The sequence below is a fragment of the Apaloderma vittatum genome, unplaced genomic scaffold (genome assembly GCF_000703405.1).
Source record: "Apaloderma vittatum isolate BGI_N311 unplaced genomic scaffold, ASM70340v1 scaffold35307, whole genome shotgun sequence".
NCBI lineage: Eukaryota > Metazoa > Chordata > Aves > Trogoniformes > Trogonidae > Apaloderma > Apaloderma vittatum.
Window position 1 is genome coordinate 4,889 of NW_009728584.1, and position 16,982 is coordinate 21,870.

Genomic DNA, 16,982 nt, shown 5'->3' on the forward strand with positions numbered 1-16,982 from the left:
GAAGTTGTAAAGTTAAATTGCTGTGGAATACTACTACTTGTTGTCAGTAGCCAGTCCTGTTTAGCAGGTTAAGACAATATTATACTTAAATCACTGGGGATTTTTAAAGCACCTGGAAAGGCCCGTGTAAGCAACAGAACTATTATTAAACTAGCTTTCTCATCCTCTGGATGTGCAGCTGCCATTGACTACACACAGTTGTTAATGTGTACATAATAACCAATAGCTTGTGTGATGATTAACCGCAGTTGATGTACTGCACATATTGCAAAAGCGGTAGGAAGACAAAAGCACTGCTCTCCCAGCCGTGCTGAGCACAGGGCATCCAGGCTGGGCAGAGGGGAGGACAACTGTCTAATAAAGCCATGTCACATCAAAACTTCTTAGGATAAAGGGGAGGTCTATTTCTGACCCACTGCAGGCCTCCTAAATGCTTTTGTCCTGCAATGCCATGGAGCCACGAGTAACAGAGTGGTGAGGACACCAGGAGATCTCCTTCCAGGGTCTGCTGCTGAGAGTGGGTGGCCCTGGGAAATGCTCACAACGCTGCTTTTTGTTCAGCTGCTTCTGCAAAGCTGTGGTGGTGTGCATCCAGTTCATACTTGTACATCCTGCGATTTTACCAGGTTTCATTGCTAGGTCTTCTGAGGTCATAGAAACTTTGTCAAGCAGTTTACTTTGTTTGTCCCTTAGTACCATGGTTGAAGGTGAGAGGTCTCTTCCCACTCTTCTAACTGGTTTTCTAGTTTGAGATAAATGTTATCTTCAACTTCATGAGAGAACTGTTTTTAACCCCTCTCCTATAATTTCTTCTGCAGTAAGACCAAGCCCAATTTACTGTAGACTTGATGAAACAGATTTTGTACCTCTGCAGAAAATGTCTTTTCCCATGGAAAACATGAGCTAGTGTTTGGCCACTGGCCTCTCTGGCACTGCTGCTGTAAAGCATAACTTAGCCAGCCTTAAATGTAGGGCAGCTGAATTAGTTGATTGGGTGGTAACCTGTCTGAAAAGGTGGTAACCTTTCTGAAACTTGTCATAACTTTTGAAAACTATAAATTATTTTTACAGTGCAATCTCTGACATTGGAGATAAATCTGTTAAATGTGTTTGGATACTGCTGTTGTGATTTCTGCTAAAGTGATAAATGGCTTTGTGAATGGGTTTCTGCAATCAATGCAGCCAGATGGGCTTTGATTAATGCCCGAGTGATACAGGGATGTGTCACCTTTCCCCTTTGATGGAAGTGAGAGATGACATTTAGCCAAGCTGATTGTGGGATTTTCCTCAAGAAAGCCAAGAATCTTCTTATGAAAGCATGTCACTTCCTATTGCTGTGAATATTGCCTTTTTATCGTACTGTTTTCAACTGGTTTAAGGAACAATAAGGATGTGCGTGTGAAGGGAGAGCCAGATCTGTTTTAAAGCAGAACTAGAGCCTGATAGCCTGTTGTTGGTGTGAGTCACAAGTATTTCCCTGCAAAAGGAGCGGTGTGGTGAGGTGTAGTAAAGAAGCTGTAGAGCATAAGTGTGTGGGCTGTGCTGCCCTGTTGGCCAGTATCAGATCAAGTTTGAGCTCCTTTTGGTGCTTCAGACTTGAGCTAAAGACAGGCTTTGATGGGATCACCAGGCCAGTGCTGACTGGTGAGTTTGCAGGTGCTCTGTTGGTGGCTTAAATCTTGCAGCTGTAGTTGGCCAAGCTTGAAGTGCTTTGCAGAGCTCTAGCAGGATGCAGTCAGTGCGCTCTGGCGAGCTCCGGCCCTGCGAACAGATTCTAATTGCTGAACCTGTACATGTGCCACTATACACTTCTGTCTCCAGGGACACGTGCTTTGGTTACAGCATGCTCCTGGGAGCTTGCTCCTTTGATTAACCAGCCCTGTTTGTTCCCATATCTTAACAGGACTATATATTAAAATCCATGCTGTTCAAACAGCCAGGCAATCAAGCTCAGGTTCTTGTATCACTGTTACATTCAGTTGTTTTGTCACCCGAGTTTCAGTAATGACTTATATCATTACTTTCTTCTTTGGAATCAAGAAAAAAATAAAATCGGTAGCTCATGTACATAGGGTTGGTTAGTGTGTCTGTGCCTTCAGATAAGTCAATATAAAACCAAATCTCAGATAAAATACATTGACTCTGCTGAGAATCCAGGCAAATGCAACCCTTGCCTGTGGGAGACATCACCCCATGCTCCAACTCTTCAAAAGCACAAGAGGCTCTTAAAACATTTGAATATATTTTGAGTCTAATAAGCTAAATATTTTAGGTAGGGAAAAAAAATCCTCCCTATTTTTCGCTTGGCTGGGAAAATCCTGTTTCTGTTGCAATTCTATTTTTGTACCCTCTGGGACTTAAATTGAGGATTTAGCACAAAAAAAAAATCTAAATCAGCACTGAGGTATTTGTTTAAAAGACAGGTTTTGGAAGTGTTGCACTATAAAGGGGCCTTGGTGTCTGCTGTGGGACATTCATATGTATGGCACTATTCATATTAAAACATGTGCCTAAATGCTTTGTCAAGGTAGAGCCTAAATCTGAATACTTCTTTTGATAAACAGATATGTCCTTCCAATTGGGATTCAAATGCTCAAGGAACAAAAGATGTCTGAGGGCAATTCCCAGGTCATTTCCTGCAGAAAGCTGCATGCCCTTGTTTGCCATGCATTTTGGAAGAAGCTGAGTCCTCTGATCCTGATGCATGACAGTCTTTGAGAGCTTAAAGCTAAGAAGGAATGTCTTGCTTGGTTGTATCCTATGTAACAAGGAGCAGAGGATTTCAACACATGATTACTGAGCCCAGTAATTTGAATTTGTATTTATATCTTGAGTTTCCTTTGTGGTAAATCAATATCCTAATGTCTTCTAGGCAGTCTGCAGGCCACTCGGGCTCTGATGGTGGCTGCAATACTTCTGGGCCTTGTTGCTCTCTTTGTTGCTGTGACTGGCATGAAATGCATGAAGTGTATGGAAGATGACCAGGTGAAGAAGATGCGGATGGCTGTTTTTGGTGGGGTGATCTTCATCATTGCAGGTTGGTAACATAAATGTGCTATTTTCTAAAAGGCGTTTATCCTGCATAGGATGTGAGAGGACAGGGGAGGGCTTGCTCTCATTGCTCCAAGAGCATTTTGGACTGGGGATTCCCTACTGGACTTTGCCTCAGCCAGCAGCTACTGTGCCATCAAATGGATTTCCTGGCACCAGCATTACACTTTCTGTTTGGACTGTGTGCCTTCCATCTCTATTAGCAGAGCTGAGTTTGACCTGTACACCCTGCTTCACAGTGTGACTGTGGGTGGCCTCAAATCCTTTCTTTCTTGCTGGTTGGGAGCAAAATTAACAGCTCGGAACATCCCAGGGTGGCGAGCTCAACATCACTCCAGATGTTGGTTCTGCCACACACTTATTTTTGCAGTGATTTCGTTGATTGTTTTTTATTTTTTCTTAACAAGTCATAACATTATGTTTCCCTCATGTGCAGGTTTGGCAGCGCTGGTGGCCACGTCATGGTATGGCAACAGAGTGGCTCGAGCCTTTTATGACCCTTTCACCCCTGTCAACACCAGGTACTGACCTATTTGATATAACACACTGGTATAGCGTGACAGCTGCTCACAGGACTTAGTTTTGACTAGCAGGGCCTCAAAAACAAAGAAGGGAATTTCCTGAGCTAGCTAGGTTGTCTTCAAACTGTGCAGGAAGAGCAGTAGGACCCAATCCCATCTATGTGGCTCATAAGTCTTGGCTTTGTTTTTAAAGCAGCATCACTGCCAGAGACCTAACTGCTGTGGGCTATGTTTTTCCTCCACTAAATGCTTAAGGCCTGATTTACACAGAGCTTGGCCCTGCTGCAGTTGTGTGGGATGAATGGACTGACTGGTCCAACCCAGTGTACAAAGCTCTGGGCTTTCAGGGCCAGCTGAGTCTCAGGTGGCTCCAAACTGCTGCCTTGCAGGAAGCCACTTTCCATCCCAATTTCAGCTCCCCTCTGCTTTGTGTGACATGCAAATGCTGTAATACAGAGGCATTACTTGTGATATTCACTTTCTTCCTTCTTTCTCCTGCAGATTTGAGTTTGGATCAGCTCTTTTCATAGGCTGGGCAGCTGCTTCTCTGGCCATCCTGGGGGGAGCCTTCCTCTGCTGCTCCTGTCCACGGAGAGAAACTTCATATCCACCCACCCGAGGCTATCCAAAAAATGCCCCCTCCACAGGAAAGGATTATGTATAATGAAACAAAAGGAGCCGCTAGCACTGGTAGTGAAAGCATTATGGAGAGGACACTACAATGCCGCTGTCCTGAGCAGAGTTCAGACTCTAGGTTCTGCCTTCCTCTTCTCCCCAAAAATGTGTATATTTTTGTAATCCTCTTTGCTACTGGACATAACTTCTCCTTTCTCTCCCAGCCCATGGAGGAAGGCTAGCCTAGGTTCATAGGTATTGCCACTGGAAAGATATGAAACCTCCAAGTTTGGGTTAAGTTTAGTATTTGGGAGTAAAAGGGAAAAACAATACTGTTTTTTAGATGGATGTTGGTGCTTTTTTAGTTGTTTTTTTTAAAAAAAAAATAGATGGTAACAATTCAGTCCCATATCCCATTAAGTTAGAGCCCAGTGTGGTGTGTATAGAAGTTAAAGGAACACATATACAAAGTGATGAAACCAATAGCTTAAGGGGAAACATAATTTTAGGGAAAAGACTACATGTAGGAATGTTTGAAGAGATCTAAAATGCTCTTGTAATGTTTTATTGGTGTCATTTTTAGCACCTTCTTTTATGTGCAGATTGACATGACAAAGGGTCAGACACAATTAAATTGCTGTGACTTAACACATTGAGACCTGTAACTGTCCATGCACGTGCTGTTGGCCAGCAGAAGATGCAGTGTAAAGTGGCTTGGCTTAACCGTATGTCACGACTCTTGCCAAGATCTTGTAAGTTGATTGTGCTCAGGCAAATGCCTGCAAAATTGACTACAGAGGTTAGCAGACTCCGAGAGCAGCTGCAGGTTTCTCTGGTGCCAGGGTAGAGCTAAAGAAAAACGATTGCCTTCTGTTTTCGCTGGGTGTCTCTGGTGGGGCTGTTGCTCTTGGTCCTTAGATACTGTGTGCTGCTGGTGATTGTTTCTCCATGTTCCCACCCTAGTACCTAACTGAGCTTGAAGCTTCGTGCCCTCGCGTTTGTTACAGGCCACCTTTTAATAAACACTCTCGTCTTTCCTTGAGTCTTTCTCATTTGGGCTTAGTTACTGATCTCAGTTTGCCTCATGCAGCTAAATGTGTTAAACCACACTGAATGCACTGCCGCTCCCTGATGTTTCCCTGAGGATACCTCACACGCTGCCGTTTGATCCTGTCTTTCTTCTTGTAAACACTTCCAGTGATGATATGAAGGCAAATTCCAAGAAAACTGACCCAAAGGTTATGGCATTTTCTTTTAATCCACTCACCAAATAGGAAGAGTCTAGCATTTTAAATATAAAGCCATCCTTGCCTATTAAGTCATATCTAAAAAAAATTAAAAATAATGCAGCACATCAAAGGTTCCCACCCTTTCCACTGGAAACATCCGGTCAGTCACCTGGTGTTTGACTAACACTGGCTTAAGTTGGCTGGAGTTAAGTCTTGTAATTCCTAGAAGGATGGTACCAGTTCTCCAAAGCTCAACCTTGCTTTTTCTACAGAAGTAAACTGTTTGCTTCTGACTAGGCTTTATAATTGTATATGTGTTCAGAGGCATCGGATTTCTTGATTTCCTTCTGTAGACGGTGAGAACCTCTAGGGCTGAGCTGTGCACAGCTGTGGTGGTGGTTTGTGTAAGCCTTGTACCTATGACCCGACTCTGTAACATAATTCAAAATTACTGAAAGAAACCAGCAGAGCATTTGCTTCAGGCTTCAGTTGATGTTGGCCTGTACTTGGAGCTGGGTCATGTGGCTTCCACTTCTCCACGGGGAATTGCCTGTGCACGGCAACTGCCTCACGAGACCTTATCTTAGGAGGTAGCAGTTTGGGTCACATTAAAGAGCTGTTGAAGTCTGTGCTTGTGTGTATTTGCATTAACCCTGAGCCAGGGAGCAGATGCTTGTGTTGGGAACTTGTATAAAGTGTTTAAAAAATTTCAATAAATGGACTTTTTTAAGGAAAATCAGACTGTGTTACTTCATTTCTTGTCTTTTTGAGCAGAACTTGGACAGTGTGCATAGAAGAGAAGAGGGGGGCTTGGGCTTTTGAGAGCTTGCCTGCCAGCATGGAGCTTGTTCAGCTGTGTGTATCTATAGCAGACATAGGTGGGGACGGATCTTCTGCAGTGAGTCAGGGAGTTGTGGCCTCTGGCAGAAACTCACCCAGTAATCTGCTGTGATTGCAGCCCAGGAACCAGAAGGTCTGCTCCTCGCAGGCTGCACCCTGGGTGGAGCAGGAAGGGGCAGGGGGAAGGCAGATGGCTCTCATGCAGGGGAGTGGGAGCTGCAGAAATCGGGGAGGGATGGGGTGTGGAGCCAAGGCACTCCTGGGAGAGCGTTTTGTGTTGTAGCGTTGCTTTGTGCTCTGTAGCTTTATCCGGGCTAGGATATGTGCAGGCTGTGGATGTCTGCATGACATGCTCTGCCTTCAGAGCAGGAAGAGACCTGCCAATCTATGTGTCTCTTAACTCATGTGCAATTCCTTGATGTTTCTCTCATGTGCAATTCCTTGACATTTCTGGGTAAACAGGATTATGAAGAGATAGGCCCTGGAAGGATCCATCTTGATCTAACGCCCCTTTGGGAGAGTACTGTTCATCTCCTAGCGGTGACAATAAGTACAACCAGTTAGGTACACTTTTTTTGCAGGCCAGGTAGAGAATGGTTCCAGCTGAGGGTGGTGTCTTCTAACCTGCACTGGTGCCTTCCCAGGGTAGTAATGCTCTATCCCCCTTGCTTCTGCCTGGCCTGGAAATCTTTTTCCTTTCACCAGGACTCTTGGGTTTATCCCTCTTATATTTTCAAGTTCATCTGAGCGGGAAGCCTTTTGTTTAAAACATCTTCCTAAGGTCAGTCAAGTTGCTGCCTCCTCTATTCCCTCTCTCTCTGAGGGCTGTTTGCTTTTGTAATTACAAACAAAACGAATAGAGCTAATTAGGTCTTGTAAAGCTGGCAGAGCAAAACGGCCAGGCATGTGGCTGGCTGAGTGAGCTTGCAGTGCCTGGAGCAGGCTGGTTGCCTGACATACTTCGGGGTCTATGGTCATTCTTATTCCAACCTGTTAATTATTCAAGGATTTCCACTAAGATTGATGTGGGGTTTTTTTTCCCATGTTTTCATGTTCACTCCCTCTCCAAGGACTTTTGCAAGTTCTAGTCTGAAGTTTCCTGGGCAGAACAGGGAAGGAAAGCAATCCTACCTGTAAAATAGCCAGTAGGACTTCTCAGGTGCTATGCTAGGTTACTGTGAGAGAGACAGATCTGTGTGTGAGACCAGCACAGAGTAAACAGCCAGAGACTAGCTTAGTTTTGTGCTATACTTTTAATTTGACAAATTTTGCAGCCAAACTTTCATTTGGATAGGGCTTGTGGATTGCTCACAGGCTGGCTGGAAAGCCAAGGGTGAAGTTTGGGAGTAAACATAATCTCATATGGTTTACAATCCTAATTCCAGTTCAGTGGTTGACAAGAGGCAGTATCTCCTCTCTTACTATGCAGGAATGGGGACAGGAACTTGGAGGGCTGGTGTCTCAAGGGAGTTAGAATAACTGTCCCTTTCACACTGTTAGGGAGGGAGATTTCCAACTCTTTTCTCCTGCCTTTCATGCACAATCATGTAGTTTCTCTTGGCTGTGTTTTCTACATCCCTCTGGCCATCTGCTGTAGGTTTCATAGAAAGGAGTAACATAGGTTGAAAGTTGGGGGAGAATTTCCCACTGAATTTCAATCCTTGCACATGACTTAAATTCCTATCTTGCAATGAAATGATGGCATTTGTCTGTCCAGACAATGAGAACTTTGACTGTTTCTTGGCATCTTCTTCCACACCATATTTACTATTCACATAGTGCCAGAGCTGTGTATACTATGCAGGGAACTTCACTGTCAGTGGGAGTTACATGCTCGTTTATATTGCTTAGATATTTCAAAGAGAGTTCAAGATGTTTTTGGAATAGCATCAGTCTGTTGGCTTTCTTGGCTTCTCTAACTTGATAATTTTAAGAAACCATCCGTGTTAATGCCTTTGTTGGGTTCAGCTCCTGATTTACACATGAGCTTCTTATAATAAATCTGCCTTTGTTTTCTGTACTGCTCTGAGCACATGTATATAGTGTATTAAAGCACTGAAAACTCTGACAATGGAGATCCCAGAAATAACCAACAGAGCTGGTGACAGCTGGTGATAAGAAATGTTTGTGAAATACACAAGCTCAATCTTTTTAATATAAAGCAGAAGCAGAAATAATGGTGTTACTGAAGTAAATAAGTTAATACAGCACTTCTGCTTAAAAGCACATGCCAGTAGCTACCTGAAGATGGTCAAATGTAGCCGATTTACAATTCGAGGTGAGTAACTGGACTATGAGATCTTAAGCTTTTGTCCTGAGCATGGAGACATAAGGAATAACTCCAGAGCAGCTAGTGAATTCACGGTGATGTAAAATTGTCTCAGTGTTTTCACAAAGGACACCTAAGAGATGCCAACAGTAGCAGCATCTTACTCCAGGGTCTTACTGCCTCTTACCTGAAGAGACAGCCTGCAGAGTCAACTCTTTGCCCGGTGACAGGGCTGCAGTCACCTCTTTCAGTGTAAGACCTCTCACATGGCCAAACGGTCCTGCCAGCAAGTAGCACCCATGAGTGTGTGAATGCCCCTGTGACACTGTTTGCCCGCAACTTTAGCACCCACCAACTGACACAGGAGAGAGCTGGTGTCACACAAAGTGGAGATCGGATTGCTCATCACAGACTCCGTGCAGCTGGGCCCATTTTTCAGAGGGTTTTGCAGTTTACCTCATTGGCTACAGATTCACAACCACCACGTATTTCAGCCAAAGCTTTGCATCCAACTGGGCAACTGACCTGGAATTTCCAAACTGGCCCTTTGATTGCAACACAAACAGCATTGTAAGGATTTCCTAATTATCCCTATTTATTGGACTTCATTCCTCCAATCCCGCTGGTTCCTTAATTTGTGTGGTTGCCATTTCCCTTCTAGAAGGCCAGCCTGTAGCAAGGAGCTTGCTCTTCTATGGCACGTTGATCTCACCCTGTCTGCAGCTCCTGCAGAAGTCCTGCATGCTATGGCATCTGCATCACTGAGCAGAAAGGGAAAAACACTCCTTTGTTGAGCTTCATGTGCTCGACTGGAAAACATTCCAACTCCTACAGCTTTTCTAGAAAAGCCCTGCCTGGATTCCTAGCATACTGCATAGGGACTTGGTGTTTCTAGGGTCTACATTTCCTACAGAGACCTCCTGGAGACACCAGGAGCCAGGGAACCTGTGGGTGCTTCTGCTTTACTGCCACAGGGACTGCAAGCAGCTGCCAGCCAGTGGGTCCTGCCTGGGCCAGGGGTTGAGCACTGGGCAACCCATCCAGGCAGCCCATCCACTGGGTTTGTCCCCAGGACACATAAACCACCCTCCGCTCTGGTTTGTCAGCCAGGCCCGGGAAGATGTTTCACATCAGGAACCCGAATTTTGATGTTAAGTTTCCCATATTTAGGTATTTTTGTGGGTTTGGTTTTTGCCTTGCTCTGAAACTGGGCCCTGCTTTCCTCCTGCCCTCCTTCTCTACAGGTGTCCAGGTCCTCTTCCTTGAGGAAGGACTTCTCCAAAGTTCTTGCACCACCAGGTGCACGTGACCATACCAGGCTGTTCCTGACTGGCACAGCTGGGCTGGTTCAGATGGGCTGGTGGCACATTCTGTCCGGAACATTGCACAAGTCCCATTCTTACCATGACATTTTTGTACTTCACCTACCACATCATAAAATACCACACCTGCGAAAGGTACATCACTGAATCTTGTCCAGGAAGGTGAAGGATGTGACTGAATTAAGAACTGCATTGCCACATCAGGGCTGAGAACAAACTATCTCATCACAGCTAAGGACCTCCACTTGTACTCCCAGTGAGGATACCCTGGAGTGAGGGGTACATAGAACCTTTGCCAACGCCCAGTAGTTTGCAGGTGGTTTTTAATGGAGAAAAAAAGAAAAGCAAAAAAAAAGTGAGGAAGACTATCCTTCAGGAATCCTGGAGGAAAGAACAACACTGACTAACCAGTGCCAAGCTTTCCTACTTCTCTGGCTCCTAGGAAAGACCCAGCTATGTGATTGCAGCTCGGTGTTAGTCCTAGTGCTTTCTCCTGCCACGAATTTATCCCCTGCTGCAGTCAAGGGCTTTGCCTTTTAATCTGGGAGCCACATAGCAACGTTAAGCAGGTGGGAGGGATGGGATGCTGGTACTCCCAGCCTGACACTCCTGTCTTCAGAGCCAGCTCCCCCAGCAGGAGAGCAGCAGAGGAGCCATGAAAACAAGCTCAGCCAAGGGAAAAAAAGCAAGAAATGGCATTCTTATTACAAGGTAAACAGCATTAGCTCCATCTTGGGGGAGTAGAAACACCATGGCAGTGATAGGCTTTTCTGTCCACAAGCTTGTGGAAGGGCGGTGGAACGCACTCCACCCTCCCCTTGTGTAACGCTCCCCACGCAGCAGCTGTAAATAATCATTTACCTCCGTGTGCTCTTCTTTTGCTGTTACTTTTTTTTTTTTAGGGCCTTTCTTCTTTAAATGCAGCTCCTAGAGGGGTGGCTGTATTGAGGTGTGTGTGGCATGGCCTTGGCACCAGGACTGGCAGACCTCTGCCACACATGACTGGAGCTGAAGCTGGTGGCCCTGAGTTATTGCTGTGAGCAAAGCTGCCAGCTGCAGTAAGGGGGATGGGAGAGCGTGGGCTGCATTTGTTGTTTTTCCAATGAAAAGAGCTCCACGGTTCATTTTAATTATTGTTTTTTCAGACCTGCAATAGCATTTCTCCTCACTTTGCAGTTCTCTAGAAAAGGTCTGGTAGAAACATATCAGCCAAAACACATCTGTCAGTGAGCCACGGCTGCTTGTTTACCTGACTCCAGAATTTACACGAAGGTGCTCTGGGGAGTTTTCTGAACCTTTCCTGACTTTAGGTACTTTAGAAATTGGTGACAGAAAAGGGAAATCAGTCCCTTCCTATGTGCTTTTATTTTTTTTTCATGGTTAAAAATATCCAGACCTATGGGTTGTCTCTTTTGTGGAGGTTTACTGACCACTGGCATGGTGTAACATGACAAAAGCATCCTTTGGGTGATATGCATGAGATGGATGCTTTGGGAGCATGAGCAGAAAAGTAGCCATGCCCATGCCCTGCGCAAGGAGCAGAGGAGACCCGAAATCATCTGCCGCTGCCCTCCTTAAGGGAGGGCTGTGGCCTTGGCCCAGCAAGCAGAGTCTGCACAAGAGGGAGTCTAATTTACAGTGCCCTGTAATTTGCTGATGCCGTAATATGTTTAGCTTGGGGAAAAGGCTCTGTTGATGTTAACGTGTTTGCTCACGCTGGAGCTGCGGCATGTTCCATTGACATGGAAAACAAGACCACGCTGAGCTGTGGCTGGACCATCCTTGTGAGAATAACGGGGCAGTAGCTCAGCTGGGGCTGAGCTGTCAGGACTTCCATGAAGTAGGAGCAGTCCCTAAATCCTCCAGAGCCGGGTAGGATGTGACAGCCCAGCATCTGCTGCAGTAACACTTGGTGTTCGTTAAGAACTACTACCTAGGTTAATTAGACTCGAAGTGTCAGGACTGGATCGAACAATATTTCCCTAAAGTTTTTCAGCTGGCCCCAAATCACTGATGACTGTCAAAAACCAAAGCTCCATCCCCTGTCTGCAACCTTTTCCTTAACTGCTGCTTTCTGAGACCAGACAATAGTGAGGATATTGTTGTTAGTACCAACAATGATAGCAGAAATAACTTTAATGATCTCAAGGCACAGACTAGGGTGCCAGAGTGATATGTCTTGCATGGACACTGGACAGACTTGCACTGAGAGCGAGTAATTACCACTCTGTGATCTGATCCTGCTTTGGGATACAACATTGTCATGGCTCAAACACTCCTCCCTGTTTACCTAGTAGATTTGTTATTGATAATTGCTTCCACCTATCAGCTGGAAGGGACCTTAGAGATCATTTTAATCCAGCCTCCCTGCCACCAGGGACGCCACCTCTCGACTAGATCAAGCAACACATGGGAAGTGAATATGGGTCTCCTCCAGGTTGTCAGCTTCATGTTTCAGGCTAAGTCTGCAAGACTAAGCCCTGCAGACAGAGAAAATACTTGTTTGAAATTCCACCTAACTTCGGAGCAAGTATTTACCTCCAGGGTGCTTACATGGCTCTTTACAGTTTTATCTGCACACCTAATTCTTCATCATCCTCAGAGCATCCTGGTGGGTTAGGACAGTGTATTCTCTCCGCTTACAGTTGGGCACCAGGCAAACTATAGCCCTGAACCTTAAATCACTGAAGTGGAGGGAAGTGCCTATGCATCCATGGGGCTTTGAACTTGAGTCTCTTGTCATCTGTGCTGGTGCTCTAACCTTCCTTTTCGTCCTCCACAAAACCCACCAGGCACTCGGACAGCTCCGTGTGTGTTGGTTTGGGACTGACCAGCTGTGATGAACTACTCGGCTTTGGCTGCAGCCACAGAGTAAAGGTGTGCCACTTTGTCCTCAAGCTGCCCTAGAGAAGGAGAGGTCTCCCTTGCTCCATCCTCCCCAGCCATGTGCTCTTGTCTCCTTTTTGCCATCTCTGGAGCAAGCTGAGCTGAACAAATGGTTCTCTGCCAGGTTTGTCATGTGAGTGGTTAGATGAGCAGAAGGCAGGAGCAGGACTGAGACCCTTCAGCTCAGAAGTGAAGGAGAAAAGCAGAGCAGTGGGGTAGGAACATGCTTTTTGGCACCAGCAAGCTCTGGGACATATCAGGCCAGCAGAGCTCTCAGGCTTCCAGAATTTCTTGGAAACTGGAACATAAAATAAGTAAGACTCTGTCTGTGGGTTTATGCTGCCGAGAAATCACCAGGGTTTCCTTGCACACACCTAGTTCTGCTGAAGGCATGAATCAGTTTCAATTCACAGCAGCTCTTACCACCACAAGACCATACTTTAATAGGAATTTCCTTACAATTTTTCCTCAGAACCAGGCTCAGGCCAGCTTTGAAAGGTGATGACGTCATGAACCAAGTTAGGAGCAGCTGGAAACTGCTCTTACAGATTGGTAATTTAAATGTACCTTTTTCCAAAGAAGACAGATCAGGTGTTTCAAATTGGGTTAAAAACATTAATTACAGCCATAGCAGTAGTAGGCCTTTTATAACTTTTTTGTTACTGTAGCTCACAATGTCAATATTGCAAAAGTGTAGTTTGTTTCCATCATAATCAAGTTGTCTAGCACTGAATAATGGACTAGTGGAGGCTGCCCCTTTTTATCTCAGCATACACAGAGCTCAGCAGTGTGTGTCAACACTGAGAACACTTGAAGGATTGCATTGCTTTGTCTGCTTGAACCCAAAACCACAAGGGTTTGGAGGGGATTCAAGCTGATTCATAAAGTACCTGCTCTAAGCCAGCTTACCCCCTTCTAATATTGGCAGACTTGCTTATCTGTGCCTTGGTTTCAGAAGTTAGCCCTCCCTTTCCTCCTATTATTCACCTGGATAATGAAATCCATGCTGTGTGAAAGGGCAGTGATACATTCTGCACGTGAACTGGCAGAGGTTTCCATTGGTATTCTGCTAAACTCAACTCTTTTGGTATTATATAAATGTTATCAAACCTTCTGAGCAGTGGCTTCAGTTTAGCTGTGCCAGATGCTGTACAAACAGCTCAGCTATTGAAAAAATAAATAATGTATTAAGGGTGGGACAGAGCCAAATATATACATTTAAATCAACTTGCTCATACATGAGCAAGATCAGTAAAGCCCTGGTGAAGCAGGCAATATTGCGTTCAGTGTCCCTGAGCCTGCAATGGGAGTTGTAGCCCCTGCACTCCCCTTTGGGATGCAACTTAGCAGTTCCTACTGATTTTGAAGAACGGATACTTCTGGAAATAATAGGACAAATAAAGCAGAAAGGGTCACAGGACTGACCATAGGCCCATCCCTGTTTTGGTCGGTTAAGCATTTCTTACAGAATAACTGCAGATGACACACAAAGGTCAGTGCATGCCCTGCTCCTTTCCTGCCGGAGGGGAGATGTACAAGTAAAGTAGCACAAATATTTCCCTGACGAGGTTTAGAGAAAGGTTTATTTGGGGCTCTCCTGTGACATAGGCGATTGCAACACCCATGACTTCCTGCAGGACATTCTTTCAGATTTGAGGTTTCACATCTTTGTAGAACTGAAAGAACTTCAGAAGAAATGTTGATAAAAGCTAAAAAACCACTCTTCCTTCTCCCCATGGAATTCATCTGCAAAACAACTCACAATGCAGCTCATCGAGACCGGAGAGGTTTCTGTCAGAGCCGTGCCTTTTCCTCTTAATAGCAGTTTAGCTGATTTCCTACAAAAGGCTGTTTCTGTGAGCATCTGTTTTTCTTCTCAGTAGAGGTGGCCAAACACGTTTGTGGAGACTACCAGTGAATGCACTTGCTGATGGATGTGCTCTAACGCCCAGCCTGGGGTGGGACAAGTCGTCCCCCCTCACAAGCCCAGCGCACAGATCTGCACCGTGACCGCTAACTCAGCACTGGCTCCTTTGCTTCTACCCCTCTCAGTAGCGCAATCTCCTGTCAGAGATTTCTTTTCTCATGGTGGATGTTTTCCATGTGGATTTAATTCTGCAAAAGGCAATGAACTCAAGCTTGTGAAGGCTTCTCTAAGCTCAGACCAGAGGAATGGGGTGGGGGCCGTGTCAGCTTCCCACACTTTATCTCTAGTTGACCAGGGAAGGTGTGAAAGGGAAGCTCTGGGCTCCATCCAGCTCAAAACCTGTGAGATGGCTAAGGATGGTTACTATAATGATGGTATCTTCTTCCAGAGAAGACCAGAAAAATGTAGTGGGTGCAATCTGGGACACATTCCCACACCCGCCTCTGTATACTTACACTCATTCAGCTTGAACAACCAATTAAGCTTGATAATAGTGATTAAAAAAAGCAGCAGTATCTGTTCTTACTCATCTGTGAAAACCAGTTAGCGAGATTCTGTTACAGATGATCTGTCAAATTTTAAGCTGACTGGTGAAGTTAGACTCTCAGGATAACTTTGCTTTTTGGAAACGCTGCATGTGTGCATCAGTGTAACGTAGCACAGCCCATCACAGGCAGCCTTCCAGCAGGGCGAAGTTTAGCTACTTGGTGCAGCGGAGGATGAGTAGCTGCTACAGGACCTGCAGGAGTGAAAGTGTGTTTGTGCGAGTGCACACACGTGTAGGTGACATACGCACACGGGCAGGTGATGTGCACCCACCGAACTAACTTTGCAAGAGTGAATGCCAAAGCATCAGAGAGGATCACAGCATCTGCTTGAAAAAAGGTTATTATGGTATCATAAGGGTAGTGAAAGCTTGGGACTGGTGCCATTTGTGGGGCAATTTCTGTTATTTTCATGTGAGATTCCCACTGGGGAAAAAGCTACATCCGTTTCTTTGTTGTAACAACACAGGAAGGGAAGAGGTTTTCCTTTTATCCTGCTATTACAGTTACCTTTCTTATCATATCCCTTTTCTCATTTCGTTGAGGTCTGTATTCAAACTAGAAAAGATCTTGTCCATAGTTACCATCCTGTAAACAGTAACAAACTGCAGCCAACTTTTATCTAGATTGAATTAAACAAGCAGCAGATCAATCATGTAACACCTTTACCTTTCCTTATGCTAGTGCAGAAAGGAGTATATTGAACCCCATTAGAAAAGGGTTCTGGTGCTAGAAACTCATGGCTGCAGCTGATCGAATAGAAAGCTCTTGATTTCTGAGTTAAAATTTCCTAAATGTGGTTGATGAGCTTCTGATAACAGTAATGGTGAGCCCCTGCTTCATTTGTGTGCTCACGCCAGTTCAAATCTAGAAATGATCCCAATCTCTCCAGACTGTTACTGCTGGAAAATGCCATCAGATTTTCAGACTGGAAGTACCTTGAGGCAATCCTTTGCTCTACCTACTCTGAACTCTCATCAGCCACCAATACTCGCTAAGCCCTTTCTCCTCTCGGGTAAACAAACCAACCTTTTGCCTCTCTGATCCCCAGGCAGCGGAACAGTCACTCCCGAAAACGAAAGCAAACTAATTTACTGATCTAAACGGCTCATTTCCCAACGTAATATTCAATGCCGTGAGTCACGCAGAAAGACTCTCCCCTTTTCTTTTTCCGTTAAGGTCAGAAGCAGCTTCAGCGGGAGCAGGCAGGTCACTGCGCCAGGCTGAGCTGGCAGCACCGGTGGCAGAGCCCAGGTGGAGGAAGGCTTCCTGCCTCTGCCTCTGCCTCTGCCACAGCTTCTCGCTGGCACCGCTCGGGGAAGTGTATTCTTTGCCTCGTTAAATCTGATAATCAGCTCAGTTACACTGTGGTAAGGCAAAATAACTCCGCTGGAATCAAACACCAGAGGAGCATAAATAAAATCCAAAGTCAACTGTAATCTTGAAGGAAGTCAGGTGAACAAGATCAGTAGCATTGCCCTGAACCTTCTTTTTTAACGGCTCTTTTCGGATGCAAATAACTCAGTTAAATAAAGCTAGGTACTGCCCTAGGACTCACTGTAATTTGGGTGACAAATGAAGGATGTCTGGGAGGCAGGGAGCTTCCCCTAACTTTAGAAACAGTTTCATCTCTCTTAGAGCTGCAACAACGAGGACTTTTCTTTGTGTTTGTTCTCAGACAAACTTCCTTTGTTCTGGTGGAGTTTCTCCTCCCCTGGAATTTGCTGTCCCAACTGCCTTGCTCAGTCATGCTCAGGCTTGCTCCAAGGTCTCAGAA

At 45.3% G+C, this 16,982-nt stretch overlaps 1 protein-coding gene across 1 annotated transcript; it reads left to right on the forward strand.

Annotated features, from left to right (window-relative positions):
• Positions 1 to 363: 363 nt before the first annotated feature.
• On the forward strand, positions 364 to 4,947 carry CLDN1 (claudin 1; the record flags this gene model as incomplete). Its single annotated transcript, XM_009874118.1, has 4 exons — positions 364 to 399; positions 2,877 to 3,037; positions 3,488 to 3,572; positions 4,074 to 4,947. Coding segments are annotated over 4 exons (445 nt in total), but the record flags the coding sequence as incomplete, so codon positions are not given.
• Positions 4,948 to 16,982: the final 12,035 nt, after the last annotated feature.